A 15919-nucleotide genomic window follows, 5' to 3' on the forward strand; every position below is an offset into this window, starting at 1 on the left:
CAGCTATTAGACAATGGGGCCAAAGTTCAAGTCTTATTTGGGAGTTAAAATATTATGGTCTGTCTATATTTGTAATTACTTTCACTAATTTGATCCCAGCAGCATCTGCTCTAATAAACCCTTGCTTCTGGCTAGGTCGTGGCGCTCCAGAAAACTCGCTGCTTGGGGGCGGAACTTTGCAGCTGTCTGCGACCTAAGTACGGTTCAAGGCAAAGCAGAGAGCGTACAGCGCGCCTACTGGCTACAAGAGGAGGAGGGGCGGGAGGACAGGGCACAGTTTAGAGCACGCGCCTAGGTTGCTACGTTCCTATTGGCTCCCTGGCGGCGAAGGCGGGGCAGATGGGCGGGGCGCAGTAGAGAGCGTGTGTCTCAGCAGCTTAGTTTCTACAGGTTCCCTGAGGAAGGCGTGGTTTTACTGTGTGTTAGCCCTAGGGCGGGAAGGTAGGCGGGGCACAGTTGAGATCACGCGCTCCGACTTTCGCGCTTCTATTGGCCGAAGCAGGAGGCGTGACTCTGCGATGGCTCCGTCTCCACCCTGGGGCGGAGCTTTGGGGGCGGGGCACAGGCAGGGGTGGGGGTTCTGGGCAATCTTCTTGAGTGCCTCACTGGAAAGCCGCGAGCAGAGGAGTGTGGTTTGGCTTGGCGTGCGGTACCGCGGGAATCTGTCAAGAGCAGGATGGCGGCTTCAGGAGAGGCGCGCCGGGTGCTGGTGTACGGCGGCAGGGGCGCCCTGGGCTCGCGCTGCGTACAGGCCTTCCGGGCCCGCAACTGGGTAACACTGGGAGACGGCCGCTCCAAGCGGCAGACTCTAGAAGTAGCGGGGAGATCGGGGACTGCCGGCCATGTGCACCCGAGACTAGGCTGCATGCACACACACCAGTCTGCTCTGGGCCACAGGTGCCTGGCTTTTGCCCTGCAAAGAGCGTGGGGTGTAGGTGCTTCTTAGGCCTCCTCCAGGCCCAGAAGGTCCAGCGTGACTTGGGAGGGAAGAGGAGCGGTGTGAGCGAACTGGGATGGGAAAGGCAGAATGAAGAGTCTGGAATTGGACTGCCCTAAGTTACTAATCTAGTGACCTTGAATTGATTCCCTAATGCCCGCTAGCCTCAGTTCCCTTGAGAAATAAAATGACATTAACGTTCCTGTTTATTCTTGGGCCAATCGTGGTGAATAAGTGAGATAATAGGTAAACGCCATTTAAGTGCTAGCTGTTACCGACACTGCAGCCTGTGTTGCAGGCAATATTATTAGCCTTGTTGGAACTCTTAGTCGAAGGCTCAACCCCGCAGCTGCTGACATCTTTGCTTAGTAAAGGATATTTCACCTACTTTGTCGAGTCAGGTGTCCACTCGCAGATGGTGGGTGGCATGTGAGAGTGCAGAGGTGATCGTGGCACCAGCCTCTTAGCAGGGATCAGAATGGCTCAGCATTGGACACTTCTAGAGTAAGCCCTAGTAGTTTAGTTAGCAGAAGCAGCAGTCTGGGCAAAGGATCTCCTGGGACGACAGAGAGGGACACAGGATTTTGTTCTGGCTTAAGTATGGTACAAGAATAATACCACTACCTATTTAGATCTTTGGGAGCCTGGGATGTCTTCCACAATCTTCGAAGAGGGAGGGTGGAGACAAAGGCAGCACTGAAGGTGCTGCGGGGGTGTGACTGCCTCCATTGGACTCTGTACCCCTACATATTGGCTCTCGCGGACTCTAACTTCATTGATCCTCTTGTGCTGGCTGGCTTTTATTGTCACACTGACAATCTAGAGTCACCCTGAAAGAAGGACCCTCAGCTGATGTATTGCACTACTCCATTTGCCCGTGGCTGTGGCTGTGGCCGTGGCCGTGGCCGTGAGCACTTGTCTTGATGGATGGCTGATATGGCAGGACTTAACCCATTATAGGTGGTACTATGTCTAGGAAGGTTGAACCTTGGCTGCTTAAAGAAGCAGCTGAGCATGAGCCAGGGAGCCAGCCAATAAACATCTATCCTCCTTAGCCTCTGTATTGAATCACATATGCTGATTTACCTGATTTATCAGGGACTCTCCAGCACTCCAGGGAGGGCTGGGTGGAGCTGACTTTGTATTATTTATTCCCCATGGTTTTTGGTATACAAGTAATGAGGGCTGAGTGAGGCTGTAATTGCTCCTAAAGGTAGATACTGACATCTGGGTCTTCAGTCTGAAGGACCTGGAGGTTTCTGGAGACCCCGCAATGGAAGAGTGAGGATCACATCATTTTGTTCTTACTGACCTTGTTAATCAGTTGCCCACTTTCTACAGTGGTAAAGATTTGACACTTTATGGCAGAGCCGACATTAATACCTGAGTTGGACATCCGCACTGAAGGTTCATCTGCCTCTGCTGAAGGGCAGGGGTCTTCCATAGGACAGCTGTCAAGAGTTGCGAATTGTGAAGGGTTTTACATTTTGAAATGGTTTTATGAAAAGAGTAACAATGTATGGCACGTATAGTTTCTATTTCAGCATCTGTCAGTTTCAGGATGGCCCATTTCTGCCCCTCTAACTCCGTATTGTTTGTAGCTGTCTCCTGTGCTAGCAGAGATCAGATGTCCCTAGATACATGTAAGGCTTGGCCTTCAGAGTCCAGCAGGGAAGGGGAAGGAAGGTGCTGAGTGCACCCTGGGCTGGGACACCGTGGTAGACGGTGGACCAGGTGCAGTCAGTGGTCCCTGAAGGATGTCTGGGGGGTCAGGTGTTATTACCTTTCTCTAGTGGGTTTTTGTTTACATGGTAAATATCCAAAGATCTGAAATGTAACTAAATCCTGAACTTTTAACGGGCTATATGATGCCCCAGATGGGAAGTTTCATGCCATGAAACCTGTTGCATGTTTAAGACTATTAAAAGTACTATGTAAAATAGTATACAGAGTATATTAAACATGTGAATTTAATGTTTAGACTTCGGTTCCATCCCCAAGATAAGTATATGCAAACATTTCAGAATCCCAAATTGCAAACTGGAAACATTTCTGGTCCCGTGTATTTTAGTTTAAGTCTCTTCACTAAATTTTCCTTGCTCCCATTTCTGGGGGCTTCTCTTTAGAGAAGCCACAACCCACCAGCTCTTGACCGAGGCTGTTTCCTTCCTCCAGTGGGTGGCCAGCATCGATGTGGTGGAGAACGAAGAGGCCAGTGCCAGCGTGGTTGTCAGGATGACAGATTCATTCACGGAACAGGCTGACCAGGTAATGCTAAAAGATCTCTCACTGTGACAGGAGAGGCCCAGGGAGGGTTCCGCTGGCTGTGTTCTTTGTCTTAGAAAACGGAAAAATGAAAGGTAAATTCTAGGATCTATTTTTGACTGGTTTATTTTGGCAGGTTTCCTTGTCTTTGCTGTGTATGTCCTGGTTACTGCTTTTGCATATCTTATGTTTTATATTTGATAGGTTTTTAAAAAAAATTTACCCTTTGGTTTAAATACTTTATCTCAAACACTTTGCTGATGTATAATATTTTATTTTGTTGCTTGACTGTGGCTTATTTAGTTTTTCCTAATTGTACGCTTCAGGTTTTCTTATTTAAATTGTTTTTACTATTTAATGAGAGTAGTGTGGCTAAATATCTTTGTATAGCTGATATATTTTGAAAAGTGAAGTTAAGCTAGTTCAAAGCATAAATACAAACAACATATTTTTTCAGTTATGAAATTATGGGCAAATTGTAAAATGGGGAAAACAACATAACTCTAGAAACATGTAAATAAATGGTAATATCACTTTTACCCCCAAGATACGGCCATTCCTTAGGAGGAATGGCTTTGTCCATTTTATGGATATCTTAATTTCAGTATCTTAGAGTTTTTAAGCAGCCCTGCCTCTGGAGCAGCCCTCACACCCACTACCTGGAGGAATCAGGCCTGTGTTCCCACCCTCATTCCCAAGGAATCCACACCCCCTTTCTCTGCATGGGTACTGCTTTCAGAACTACTGTGGAGGGGCAAGTGGGCCGTTTCCTCGTGGGGTTACTTGGTTTCGGCCAGTAAGTGACAGTCTGAGACGTTGGTTAGTGCTACAGGTAGGGCAGCAGCTTCCTGGCACAGACTGTCTGTGAGTGGGTCTGCTTTGTGGGGCTTTCTCTGGTGGTCTCAGCCCTGGCTCAGGTTTTACATTTCCTGACGGTTTTCCATAGTCTAGACCAGTTGCTCAGCTGTTCAGCTAGCTTATAAAGAAGTAAACTCACCTTCCAGGTGGTACATCTTTTTGCATCTTTTCTTTAAGGTCACTGCTGAGGTTGAAAAGCTCCTAGGTGACCAGAAGGTGGATGCGATTCTCTGTGTGGCTGGAGGATGGGCTGGGGGCAGTGCCAAATCCAAGTGTGAGTCCTTCTCTGAGTTAATTATTGCTCTGCTCTTTGTCTAGCTAGCACAGTTCTGGTATAGATGAGGCGGCAGGCCAGCTGCTTTTCTGTTTGTTTCTTGGGATGCTTGCCACAACTCCATCTCTTTGTTTGGCTTGTGGCAATAGCAGTGGGTGATCTGTAGAGACTGATTGCTCATAGTTCTACAGGCTGGGAAGTCCAGAGCCAAAGGCTGGTGTCTAGTGGACATTTTCTCTCAGCATCATCCCATAGTGGAAGGTGGCAGGTCATGAGAGCTAGGGTGGGGACTGTGACAGTGTCACCACCTGTTCCTTCCCAGTCTGGCAGGGCCAGAAGGCCAACACAGCTGTGAAGTAGTCGCTATATCAGTGCTCTTTTACAGACTCTTAAAGGCTCACATTAACTTAATCCATGAAAATGTAACTCTGTAAAAACCCTTTTTATGTCTGTGGGCCATTGTTTCATGGATTTTTGGCATTGGTAAAAGCCAGAATAGGGATAGGCGTTTAGCGTCTTTATAAAGTAAAACCATTTTCAAAGTCATGACAATCTGGTGACTATGTTGACCCCAGATTTATTTGCTAAACTCTATTGGCTAAAAATTTGTCAGCGGGTGAGGCAGCTGAGCCTTGGGAGCCAGCATGGCCTGTGTTTGAATCTGCATCTCTGACCATTGAGCCCTGTGCTGTTTTTATTAGACGCTGTGCTGTGGTAGACCAGCCGGGTCTTGAAGGCTCCCTGCAGTGCAGGCAGTGCGAGTTGAGCTTGCCTTCTGGGTTCTTCTCTGGAAATGATGAGCTCACATTCTTTTTTGTCCCATTCCCCAGCACTCTTTAAAAACTGTGACCTGATGTGGAAGCAGAGTATGTGGACGTCCACTATCTCCAGCCACTTGGCCACAAAGCATCTGAAGGAAGGGGGGCTCCTGACCCTGGCAGGGGCCAAAGCTGCCTTGGATGGAACTCCTGGTAAGCCTGCATTTTTCCATGCAGTGTGAAGGATTCTTCTGCCGCAGCGAATGGATACAGCCTGAGTTAAGGAGGTGCAAATCCCTTTGTACCCCCAGAACTTTCTCATTGGGTGCATTTACTGCCTTTTATGCCAGAATCTTCCTATGAGGAACATTTTTAATCTTGTCCCAGGGAAATAATCTTGGCAGGTGGACTCGTGACCCCGATTCTCTGGTCAAATTTCTGCCACAGTGTCTTTAATTGTAAAACAGTAGCCATGTACCTAACTTAAGAGCCACCACAGAGTTGACACATAGATAGTCCCTACCACATGGTAGGTCTACTATATTCACAAATATCAAGTATTCTTACACATACCTTCCACTGCACAGATGTATTTATTGAGTCCTGGTATAGGTATCATTATTATCTTTTCAACTTCTTGGTTAGGAAAACAAAATTTAGAGAGTTAAATGAATTGTCCATAATTATTTAATTAAAATGTAGTGAATATATTTTGAAGCAAACCCCTGATCTGTTTCTGTGCCACCATAAAGACCCCTTCTTTTGCATTTCTTACTCCCTATATTTGTTTGTTGGGGTTGCCATGCCTTGGCTTGATCAAACAACAAACGCATTTCCTAACAGTTCTAGAGGTGAGATATGTTGGTAGGTTGGTGCAGAGGCCTTACTCCTCACTCACTGGCTTGTAGATGGTTGCCTTCTTGCATCCTCGATGGTCACTGCCCTGCGTGACTGGGTCCTGAGGTCTACCCCTTAGAAACAACTTGGTCATTCTAGATGATGGTTGCATCCTAACGATCTCACTTTAACTTAATTACCATTTTAAGGACTTTGTCTCTAGATACAATAAGTTTGTGAATTTAGGAGGATTAGGACAACATATAAATTTGGGGGATAGGTACATTTTATACATTCATTAGAGCCAAGGCTGGAGTGAGTTAAGCAGGTAACACGAATGGTGGGGAGCAAGTCTCATCTGTACCTCCTGCGTTTAAAATGTATTCCTTTTTAAATCTAAGTGGTAGAGATCTTGGGGCGCCTTCTCAGTTTTAAATGTAATTCTCTGAACCACAAGTCTCTTGCTAATTAGTAATTTCTTGCTGCTCATTGCATTTCACAGAGCACAAGCGCTAACAGGTCCGTGGCTGTTGCAGTAATTAAAGCTGTGTAAATGTTAGGTGTCTGTCTCCTTGAGAGCTGCTTTTTATTAAAGGGCAGAGGCACTAGAAAGTAAACAGAGAAATGAGTAATAGGTTGACATTTCCAAAACAAAACCCTAGGACTGAAAGACTTATTTTTCTAAAGGACAAAGCGGGTTCTCATTTCCTTTGGTTCATAAGTGTAGATAATCCGACGTGATGGTTCATAAGTGTAGATAGTCCGACGTGATGGTTCATAAGTGTAGATAGTCCGACGTGATGGTTCATAAGTGTAGATAGTCCGACGTGATGGTTCATATGTGTAGATAGTCCGACGTGATGGTTCATATGTGTAGATAGTCCGACGTGATGGTTCATAAGTGTCGATAGTCCGGTGTGATGGTTCATATGTGTAGATAGTCCGACTCGATGGTTCATAAGTGTAGATAGTCCGACGTGATGGTTTATATGTGTAGATAGTCCGGTGTGATGGTTCATATGTGTAGACAGTCCGATGTGATGGTTCATAAGTGTCGATAGTCCGATGTGATGGTTCATATGTGTAGATAGTCCGACTCGATGGTTCATAAGTGTAGATAGTCCGACGTGATGGTTCATATGTGTAGATAGTCCGACGCGATGGTTCATCGTACCGCTCTGCAGCCGTCCTGGCTGTGGTTGGATGCCACTCTTTAGGAAATGTATGATCGTGTTGTAATTTGGAAGAAAGTGTTCATAGTAGTTGTATGTGCTTTTAAAAAACATTTTGCAAAGCCCTCATATGTGTGTTGTCCTGTTGAGTCCTTCTTGGGTTGCTGCTTGTTTATGTCTCTCCTCTCAGAGCTTCTCCAGGGTTGGAGTGGAGAGGTAGAGGGCTCCCTGGACTTTGCTGAGTTTGTTTGTAAACCACTGGCTCCCTGCCCTCTGACTAGACAGAGAAAGGAGGATGGTGAAATCGTTCTCTAAGTAACTTCTTGAGACCTTGACCCTCTTTGGCAATCTGGTGCTGCAGCTGGTCGATGGTTGGTTCCTGGGCTTGGCTGTGGATCCCACCTCCCTGACTTAGGATGACTGTCTGTGACAAGAGCATCCCTGACTTCAGCTAGCAGAGTCTCAGTGAGTTGTGGGAGGAGAGGAAGTTTAAGGGGGCCTGTGTGCTCTGCCAAGATGTGCTCAGATGGGACGCCTTGAACATGTGCGCTTTTTATGCACACTGCACCTTGGTACCTCTTAAAGTACAAGATTTTAGGCATTCTATGTGCAGTGTTTTTTTTACTTACCAGAGAGAGGTACCTGGGAAATATGAAAATGATTGTCTCTTAATTACAGTTGAGAAAAGCGTTAGTGATTCTAGGTGGTGTGTCTGAGACCACCTGACTGGGGAGGGAGGTGTGAGCTGGCAGATGGCAGATTGATCTGATTTGTATATTGACTGCTGACAGTGTGTTGACAGCCTGCCAGAGCAGCAGGGGGCAGGGGGTGGAGGCAGGGAGCAGGGGGCAGGGAGCATGGGGCAGGGGGCTGGGAGCAGGGGCCAGGGGGCAGGGGGTGGGGGGCAGGGATCAGGGGGCAATGGGCAGGGAGCAGGGGCTTGGGGCAGGGATCAGGGGGCTGGGAGCAGGGAGCTGGGAGCTGGGAGTCTGTGCAGCTAAATTAGTTTTTAAGCAAATACCCTGGATGAGTCAAGGGGAGAAATGAGGGAAAAGGAGAGAGTAGAGAAGATTCTGTCCCTGGAAATGTTCTATGGAGGAGCTGATGTGACCAAGGGATGAGTAGAACTTGAGGGGGAAAGTGGCTGGCAGTGTATCATTTTTATTAGTGTAATTTCATTAGCCTGTTTGCACCAGCAAATATAGGAAAATTCACACGGTGCTGAAAGACATTCACTTAATAGGGAGGCCGGCGCCTGCTCAGTGCCTGATCCCTGCAGCTCCCCAGGCACAGTTAGTCACAGACTTCAGGCATCCCAGAGGTATTCTGTATGTGTCCTTGTGTGCATCCAACCACACTCTTTCCATTCACATATTTTTACATTAGAAACATTTCTTATGTTTTGGAGCGGAGTTCATCCTGTGTATGCTGGAATGGACTTGAGCTCACATTCCAATTGCTGGGATGGGAAGTATATACCACCGGGACTATCATGTTCATATGAATAAAAATGTATTGAGGGCTGGGGACATGGGCATTTGACACCATGCCTGTTGACCTGAATTTGGTCCTTAGGACTCATGTGGTAGAAGGAAAGACACAACTTGCACTCATGTGTAGAGGTGGCTGGTGGCTGGGGGCTGTTGATTCTCCTTGAATCACAGGGCTGAGGAATCAGTGTGGGTCTTTAGCCATGACCTTCAACTCAGACCCTAGGTCTTTATGCTTGGAGTCAGAGAACTGCCTTGCATATGCCTAGCACTGAATCTGAGGATTCATGGTCGGAGGCTCAGTGGCATATGAAGGTTAAGTGGGGGCTTGGAGCTTGGAAACAAGCAATCCGGTCAAGCTCTGGACTCGATAGGCAGCTGAATGATGGCGATGAACATGAAGATCATAGAGAAATAATACCAGGGTCTGAGCTGTGATGGGCAGCTGTGTCGGAACGCACAGTGCTGCTCTGCACGTGGGATAAGGAAGGGAATGCCCCAGTTCACACAGATGCCTGCTCCACAGTGGGGATCACTGTGCTAGTGAGGATGCTACCATAGTGGTGAATAGGAGGGGGCGTGTGGGAAAACACCCTGCTCTGCTCCTTCCTGGGCAGGCCACTCAGTGGAGCTGCACGCCCCCGCCCCCCCCCCACACACACACAGTCCCTGGCTTTTTCCTGGCTGATGTTTTTGGTCCTCAGTGCAGTCTTGTTGAGGTCGAGTTACAACTTTTATGTTCACATGGACAACAAAGGCTAGAAACTGTGATCATTGCTGTCATCAAGAAAGCAGACATGACAGCCCCACTTTTGAAGTGCTCAGCCTAGGATCCTTTGAACTCCTCTATGCCACCCAAAGAAGAGGAATGGCTGGTGGCACTGTGCCCTTTAAAAACCTGCATTTTTGGAAACTGGCCAGAGGCCACACCCCAGCCTGCCTGTCCCATCACCTTCCTCCGTTTGTTGTTATTCCGGGAGGGCTAGTGAGGGTACCATGCTAAAGGGCACAAGTGGCTAGAGTTTCAAGGGAACAGAGAGGTTGAGGAGATAGAGCATCCTGTATTGATGTAGCCAACTGTTTTCTTCACTTTCCTAGGGATGATTGGCTACGGCATGGCCAAAGGAGCCGTCCATCAGCTCTGCCAGAGCCTGGCAGGGAAGAACAGTGGCATGCCACCGGGGGCTGCAGCCATTGCCGTGCTCCCGTGAGTGCCTGGGCGGTGCATCGCTTACCCCTTGCCCACTGCCGAATGCTGACGGTTTGAGAGTCTCTTTCTGTCAGGGCTTTGTGTGCATGTCACCAAAGACCCTTCAGGTCCTGTCTGAGTATATTCTTGCTACTGTACAGAATCGTCTAGGCTGGGTATTTTATAAGCCACGGCATCATACTGATTACAGCTGTATAGGCTGGCAAGTCCAGGCAGAGGGTGCCAGCAGGGTTGGTGTCTGCGAAGAGCCTGTTCCTAGATGACATCTTCTCTGCTGTCATATGGCAGAAGGTCAAAGGGCTCCCTCAGCCCCTTCTGAAGGTGCCCTGACCCATCGATGGGGCCACACCCTGACATAATTATCTCTTAAAGGCTTTATTATCTCTTGTTACCCTGAAGGCTCGGTTTCAACCTAAGAGTCTGGCCTTGGAGACACCTTCAGCCCACAGCAGTATCTCAGAGTTTCAGCTATCTGTCTTTTTGAGGATGGGTCTATCTTTTTTTTCTTCTTTTGTGCCTTCCTTTCAACTCCACGTTTACTTTTCAAGTCTCTACACACCTTATTTTATTTTATATAGTTCTTTTTTTCACATTGCTCTAAGGTCACTGCGTGTGTAGAGCCAGGCACGGGCATCAGTGTGGGGAAGTGATGTAGGACATTGTGGGACTGTACGGGGACATTTCTAACTGACCAGGAAGCAAATCCCTAGTTGGCTGTCTCAGGCCAATGTCTGATGTCTGAATGTTTTGTGCCAGTTCTGTATTCTCTTCCTGAATATCATAAATTTCCTGGAAGTCAGCCATATGCTTAAAAATAACATTTTACAGTTTTAATGTTTTGAGAAATATTATTTCCTCCATCATTAGAAATGAGTCTGCCACATTTCAGAGAGTATATGAAGACTTAATGAGGCACTTGCCTTTGCTAAGGCTGTGTTTGTCATAAAGGTAACATGTGACTCTCCCTGTTTTGTTTCTGTCTGCCCTAAGTGCGAGCCAACAGCAGTCTTATTGGATTTCCCTCAGCTGTGATTTTTGTTAATGTGGACAGCTTGCTGGTCTCTGATGATCTTGTCTGATCTCTCCACGTAACTGTCACTCTCAGGGCCAGAGGCTCTCTGTGGCGACGCTGTGCTTGTCTTTTCATGGTCAGGGACCAGACTCCTGTTGTTACAAAGGCGATGCACAAATGACACACTTATCTCTGCATTGCAGCGTTACCCTGGATACTCCGATGAACAGGAAATCGATGCCCGAGGCTGACTTCAGCTCCTGGACACCCTTAGAGTTCCTGGTGGAGTGAGTATCACGGGACACAGGGTGACAAAGCAGCCTCCGGCTCTGTTCCCTGCCCTGTGGGGACCTCAGTGACCCTGGGCGATGTTCTGGGGTTCTGAGGGCCTGAGGCAGCTGGCCGAGGAGAAGAGCACTTATATGAAGGAAGGGGTTAATAGCCGTGATAGGAGTTCTGATTTCTTTTCTTATCCCTGTCCCACTGAAGTGAATATCTGTAAACTGTCCTAGCATACAGGTTGCTCGCCTGTGTAATGAGGGTCTGTGATGATAAGGAAGCAGTTCATGTGTGTTACACACTTGGCAGTGTGTCTGACCCAAGTGTTCAGTCAGCCTCATCTCCTCCGTACAAATTGGTGATGTATCCAGGAGCAACTGGGAGGCAGGAAGACAGGAGGAAGTCACAGTCATATGTCTCAGCCCATGCTGAGACACAGAAGAATGTCTTTGTTTCCCAACTCCTAGTGTTAGTGAACCTGGAGACAGTTTGAAAGCTCACTGGAGAAGGACCTCGTCTTCCTTTCTGGTGTTCCTTTGATCTCAGTTCCTTAAAGCCTGCTTTAATAAGTCTGGGTTCATTGGGCACCCACCACAGCCGGGTGCTACCTGGACGTGAGATGGCTAGGTCACTGTCCCTACTGGAGATGACCTTCCCCGTGGTGCCAGTGTCATAGCTGCTTTGATGTCTGTACTGGATGCTTCCATTCTGATCTGCTGTTAGAAGTCACTTTAAATTAAATGGAGAGAACTTCTATTTATGTTTAACCACATAGTGCTAGTTATATACTAAGCGCTATTCTAAACCCTTCCTATTATTGTGTGTGTATGTATGTGTGTGTGTATGTGTGTGTGTGTATGCGTGTATGTGTGTATATGTGTGTGTGTATGTGTGTGTGTATGTGTGTATGTGTGTGTGTATGTATGTGTATGTGTATGTGTGTGTATGTGTGTGTGTATGTGTGCATGTGTGTGTGTATGTGTGTGTATGTGTGTGTATGTGTGTGTGTATGTGTGCATGTGTGTGTGTATGTGTGTGTATGTGTGTGTGTATGTGTGTATGTGTGTGTGTATGTGTGTGTATGTGTATTGTGTGTGTGTATGTGTGTGTGTGTGTGTGTGCGTGCATGCATTGGAAGTCAGAGGTGATCGACACTGGGTGTTCAGCCATTTTCCATTTTTAAAGGATGCATTTTATTTCTAATTAATGTATGTGCGTGTGTCTGATTGTGGCTATGCGCCATGAACGCAGGTGTTGCAAGAGGTCCCTGGGGCAGGAGTTAGGGGTGAGATGGTCCCTGGAGCTTGAAGTACAGGGGGTTACGAGCTGCCTGATGTGCATGCTGGGAACTGAGCTTAGCTTCTCTACAAGAGCAGTGTGCACTCTTGGCCACTGAGCCGCTTCTGCAGCCCTTCCACCTCAGTTTATGGGAGTCCCTCACTGAACTGGAAGCTCACTATTTTGGCTACTGGCCAAACACCAGAGAACTTCATGTCTCCACCGGGATGATAGGCGTGTGCTGCTGGGCCTGACTGGTTTGTGCTTTCTGGAGATCTAAATTAGATCCTTGTGCTTTGTGGCAAGCACTATAATGGCTGAACTGCTGCCCCCCCCCCCCCCCCCCCGCCCCACTTCCCCCACTTTCCCCTCCCACCTGGCCAGCCCACACACTTCCTATCACTTTCTTTTAACCTGCCCAAAGAACAGCAAGCCCAGGCTCCTACGTAAGACAGTGTGGCTGCAGGACTAGTGTGGCTGCAGGACTAGTGTGGCTGCAGGACTGTGGGCCTGCAAGCACACGGCGGGCTGGGGGTCATGCTCTACCACCTGGTTGAGAAGATGTCATGTTTTGCTTTGTGGTTGCTTTTCCATTTCTCTTTAAAGGCCAATGTTCCCACAATGCCTGAGTGACATATTAACCTAGAATCTAGACTCTGGACCCAGCACCGAGACTTCTGGGTCTGAGTATCCAGTCACAGACAAGGCATATCAGGCACCCTTTGCTCTAGCAATCAGTTTTCCCACTTGAATCTCACTTGGCAAGTTTGTGTGAAGTTTGTCTGAAATGCTTGTAAGCACAGCACGTTCTGTAGCCCTCGTGGGAAGCATGCCTTCACTCTCATCCACTCCACACTCTCGGAAGGCAATGGCAAGACGGACATATGTGATGAAAATAGGAACGCTTAAATCCCCAAATGTCACTTTTGTTTTTCCCAGAGACACCCAGCTCAGCTGTAGCCCAGAGATGGGACTGTGATCTGGGACAGTATTGCAGGGTGTTTTATCAGTGCTTTGGGTTTTGAGTCCATACACTTTCTTGGTTTGTACGGTATCCAGAGAAGATGCCTGAGTATCTGGCAGCTACCAAACCTAGTCCACAGTGTCCCAAGAGCCAAGTGCTTCCCAGTTAGAGGTCTGAAATCCTGACAGTGGATCCCCGGGTGCACGGCACTCCCCTGCAGATGCCTCACTCTTAGAAACTGTCGTCTGCTTGATGCACACATTTTTGAGCCTTTTTTCTCCCTGTTTTTTTAAATGTCATAAACAGGGCCTCTCTTGTGGTCCAGGTAGACTTAGCTGCCCCCTCCACAAACAGCTGGTTGTTTTAAGTCCCAACACACATTATTCTAACAGCCTGCTTTTTACAACTTGTTTTGGGCACCTAAGATATGTTTGCTATAAAATTGAAGGACGCGTTTGCTTCTGTTTAAACTTGAGAAGGAACAGAGCATAGGCTGTCTTTCTTCTCTGTGTGTTCTCATGGCCACTTCAACCAACTTCACATCCAACCGCAGAAGGAAATGCTCAGTGCTCAGTAGGTGGAGAGAGTTCCCCCCTCCCCACCTCCCAGCCTCCTGCCCCACTCACCATTCCCTAAGACAGTACAGCTTTAACCACTGATTATTACATAGCAAGTGTGTCACGTGAGTTACTGTCCATGGTGTGGAGGTGATTTGGGGAGTGTCTGGGAGAATGTGTGGGTTATATGCAGATAGCATGTCCTCATCAGACTGACCTCCTGGGGTGACAGAGTCCTCAGCAGTCTGGAGACCAGCCTCTTGTAAGGACGCCTGTTGGGAGCACATATCTGTTTCTTGCAGTTAATTTTCTAAAATTGTCTTGTTAGTTCAAATCATACTACTGTGTTGTACAGCATTTTGACCGTGTAAAAAAGGGCAAAAGTGAAAGCTAAGATTACATGAATTCTGAGTCAGGTACTGAGCTCTTTGGGGACCTTAGTATATGTCTCTGATGCCTAGTGGCTTTTTCACAGTCCCTTCTAGAAACCACCCTTCACACCCAAGGCTACCAGTATGAAAATTAGCATGTGCCCAGAGAATGCTTTAAGAATGTAAAATATCTTTTGTTATTCTAGAACCTTCCATGACTGGATCACTGGGAACAAACGGCCAAACTCAGGAAGCCTAATCCAGGTGGTAACCACAGATGGGAAGACAGAGCTTACTCCAGCATACTTCTAAGCTGCATCTCAGTGCCTGGGAGAGTCCTCTCAAAACATCACGAACCTGCCTGTGTCGCTGCACCTGGCCCCGTGTTTTCTGTACTCCTGTTTGTGGTGTGAGATAACCAGTCCTGTTTGTCTCTTCCATAGCATTCCTTTGTTGTCCTGGGAGCGGATGGTAGGTTTATGGGAAATGAGCAGAGCCTGTAGGTAGCACCATCAGTGCTGAGGGCCCAGGAGGTCTGTGGGTGGGCCTGCATCACCGCAACATCTTTGGAGACCTGTTTGACAGTCCTTTCATTTTTTTGACATTTGGGGCACTTTGAAATCCGACTTGTTTATAATTCCACGTTGGTGCCATAGATGCCATTTTTGTGTCAAACTGCTGAAAATTAACTGCCTTGAAAATTCTTTGGTGATGTAAGCAAGCAAAACCTAATGTACTCTTATGATATTCTTATATTTCCAGCCTACACTGAGTGTTTGTGAGTGTTGGGAGTGTTCTTCCTAATAAACACACTTCATGTCTGTGTTGTCTTTTTCATTCAAGTCCTGACTTACACACAGGGGTTCTGGAAGAACAGAAGTATGAGATATGGGGGGTCTTTTCTCCTGCTGTCGTAAAAGAGCATAGAGTGAGTCTGAGATGAATATATTTCACATGGCAACACAGGCTCCAGCCTGTTGTGTGCACGTGACTAGAGAGGGTGGGATGGCTCTGTGAGGTCAGAGACAGTTTTCCACGTGACTGATTCAGACCAGTCTGGTTAAGGACTTGGATGTAATTTGATCTGGTCAATTTACAGATGGGGAAACTGCAGCCCAGAAAGATGATTAGCATCATCATTGCCCCTAGGACTTGTGTGAGCCCAGAATCCCACCACCAGATGGTCACCAATTATAAAGGTCTTTGGTTTGCTTTCTCTTTTCATGGAATGAAACATCACTGCCATTGTAAGGCAAGGGCTTCAGCATTTAGGATGCAACTCTGGTGTATAGCCATCACCTCTAGTTCCAAAGTATTTTCATTGGCAAAATCAAATCCATGGCCCTTATGACGTTCTCAGTGCCCTACTCGCTCTGGCTCTTGGCCACCACCCATCTTCATTCTGTTTCAGTGGATCTTTCTGTTCAGGTATTTCATAAAGAGGCAGTCATCACATCTTACATTTTATGTCTGGCTCATACATGGCATGGTCTCCATACTATCTCTCTCTAGACCGTGCCTGAGTGCATTTCTCCTGGCGATGGGTGAATAATACTCCCTTGTATCAAAAGACACTTTATTCATCCAGTTGATACTTGGGCTCTCTTCTTCTGCTGCTGCTGCTGTAACTAATGCTGTCAACATTCATATACATGTA

The 15919-nt window shown here is 47.3% G+C and overlaps 1 protein-coding gene across 1 annotated transcript; it reads left to right on the top strand.

Annotated features, from left to right (window-relative positions):
• The first annotated feature begins 566 nt into the window (after nt 1–566).
• On the top strand, nt 567–15083 carry Qdpr (quinoid dihydropteridine reductase). The gene is made up of 7 exons (XM_052198977.1): nt 567–772; nt 3113–3205; nt 4238–4334; nt 5165–5305; nt 9690–9798; nt 11017–11100; nt 14469–15083. Exons 1-7 carry the CDS (start codon nt 677–679, stop codon nt 14572–14574), a joined length of 726 nt encoding a protein of 241 aa, XP_052054937.1. The 5' UTR covers nt 567–676; the 3' UTR covers nt 14575–15083.
• Nucleotides 15084–15919: the final 836 nt, after the last annotated feature.

Source organism: Apodemus sylvaticus, chromosome 11, assembly GCF_947179515.1.
Source record: "Apodemus sylvaticus chromosome 11, mApoSyl1.1, whole genome shotgun sequence".
NCBI classification, from domain to species: Eukaryota; Metazoa; Chordata; class Mammalia; order Rodentia; family Muridae; genus Apodemus; species Apodemus sylvaticus.

What these genes read in the sequence shown, in the direction of transcription:
- Qdpr (XM_052198977.1), top strand. Translation starts at nt 677, where the DNA reads ATGGCGGCTTCAGGAGAGGCGCGCCGGGTGCTGGTGTACGGCGGCAGG. An exon ending in CCTTCCGGGCCCGCAACTGG is followed by an intron (nt 773 to 3,112) that starts GTAACACTGGGA and finishes TCCTTCCTCCAG; the next exon opens with TGGGTGGCCAGCATCGATGT. An exon ending in TCACGGAACAGGCTGACCAG is followed by an intron (nt 3,206 to 4,237) that starts GTAATGCTAAAA and finishes CTTTTCTTTAAG; the next exon opens with GTCACTGCTGAGGTTGAAAA.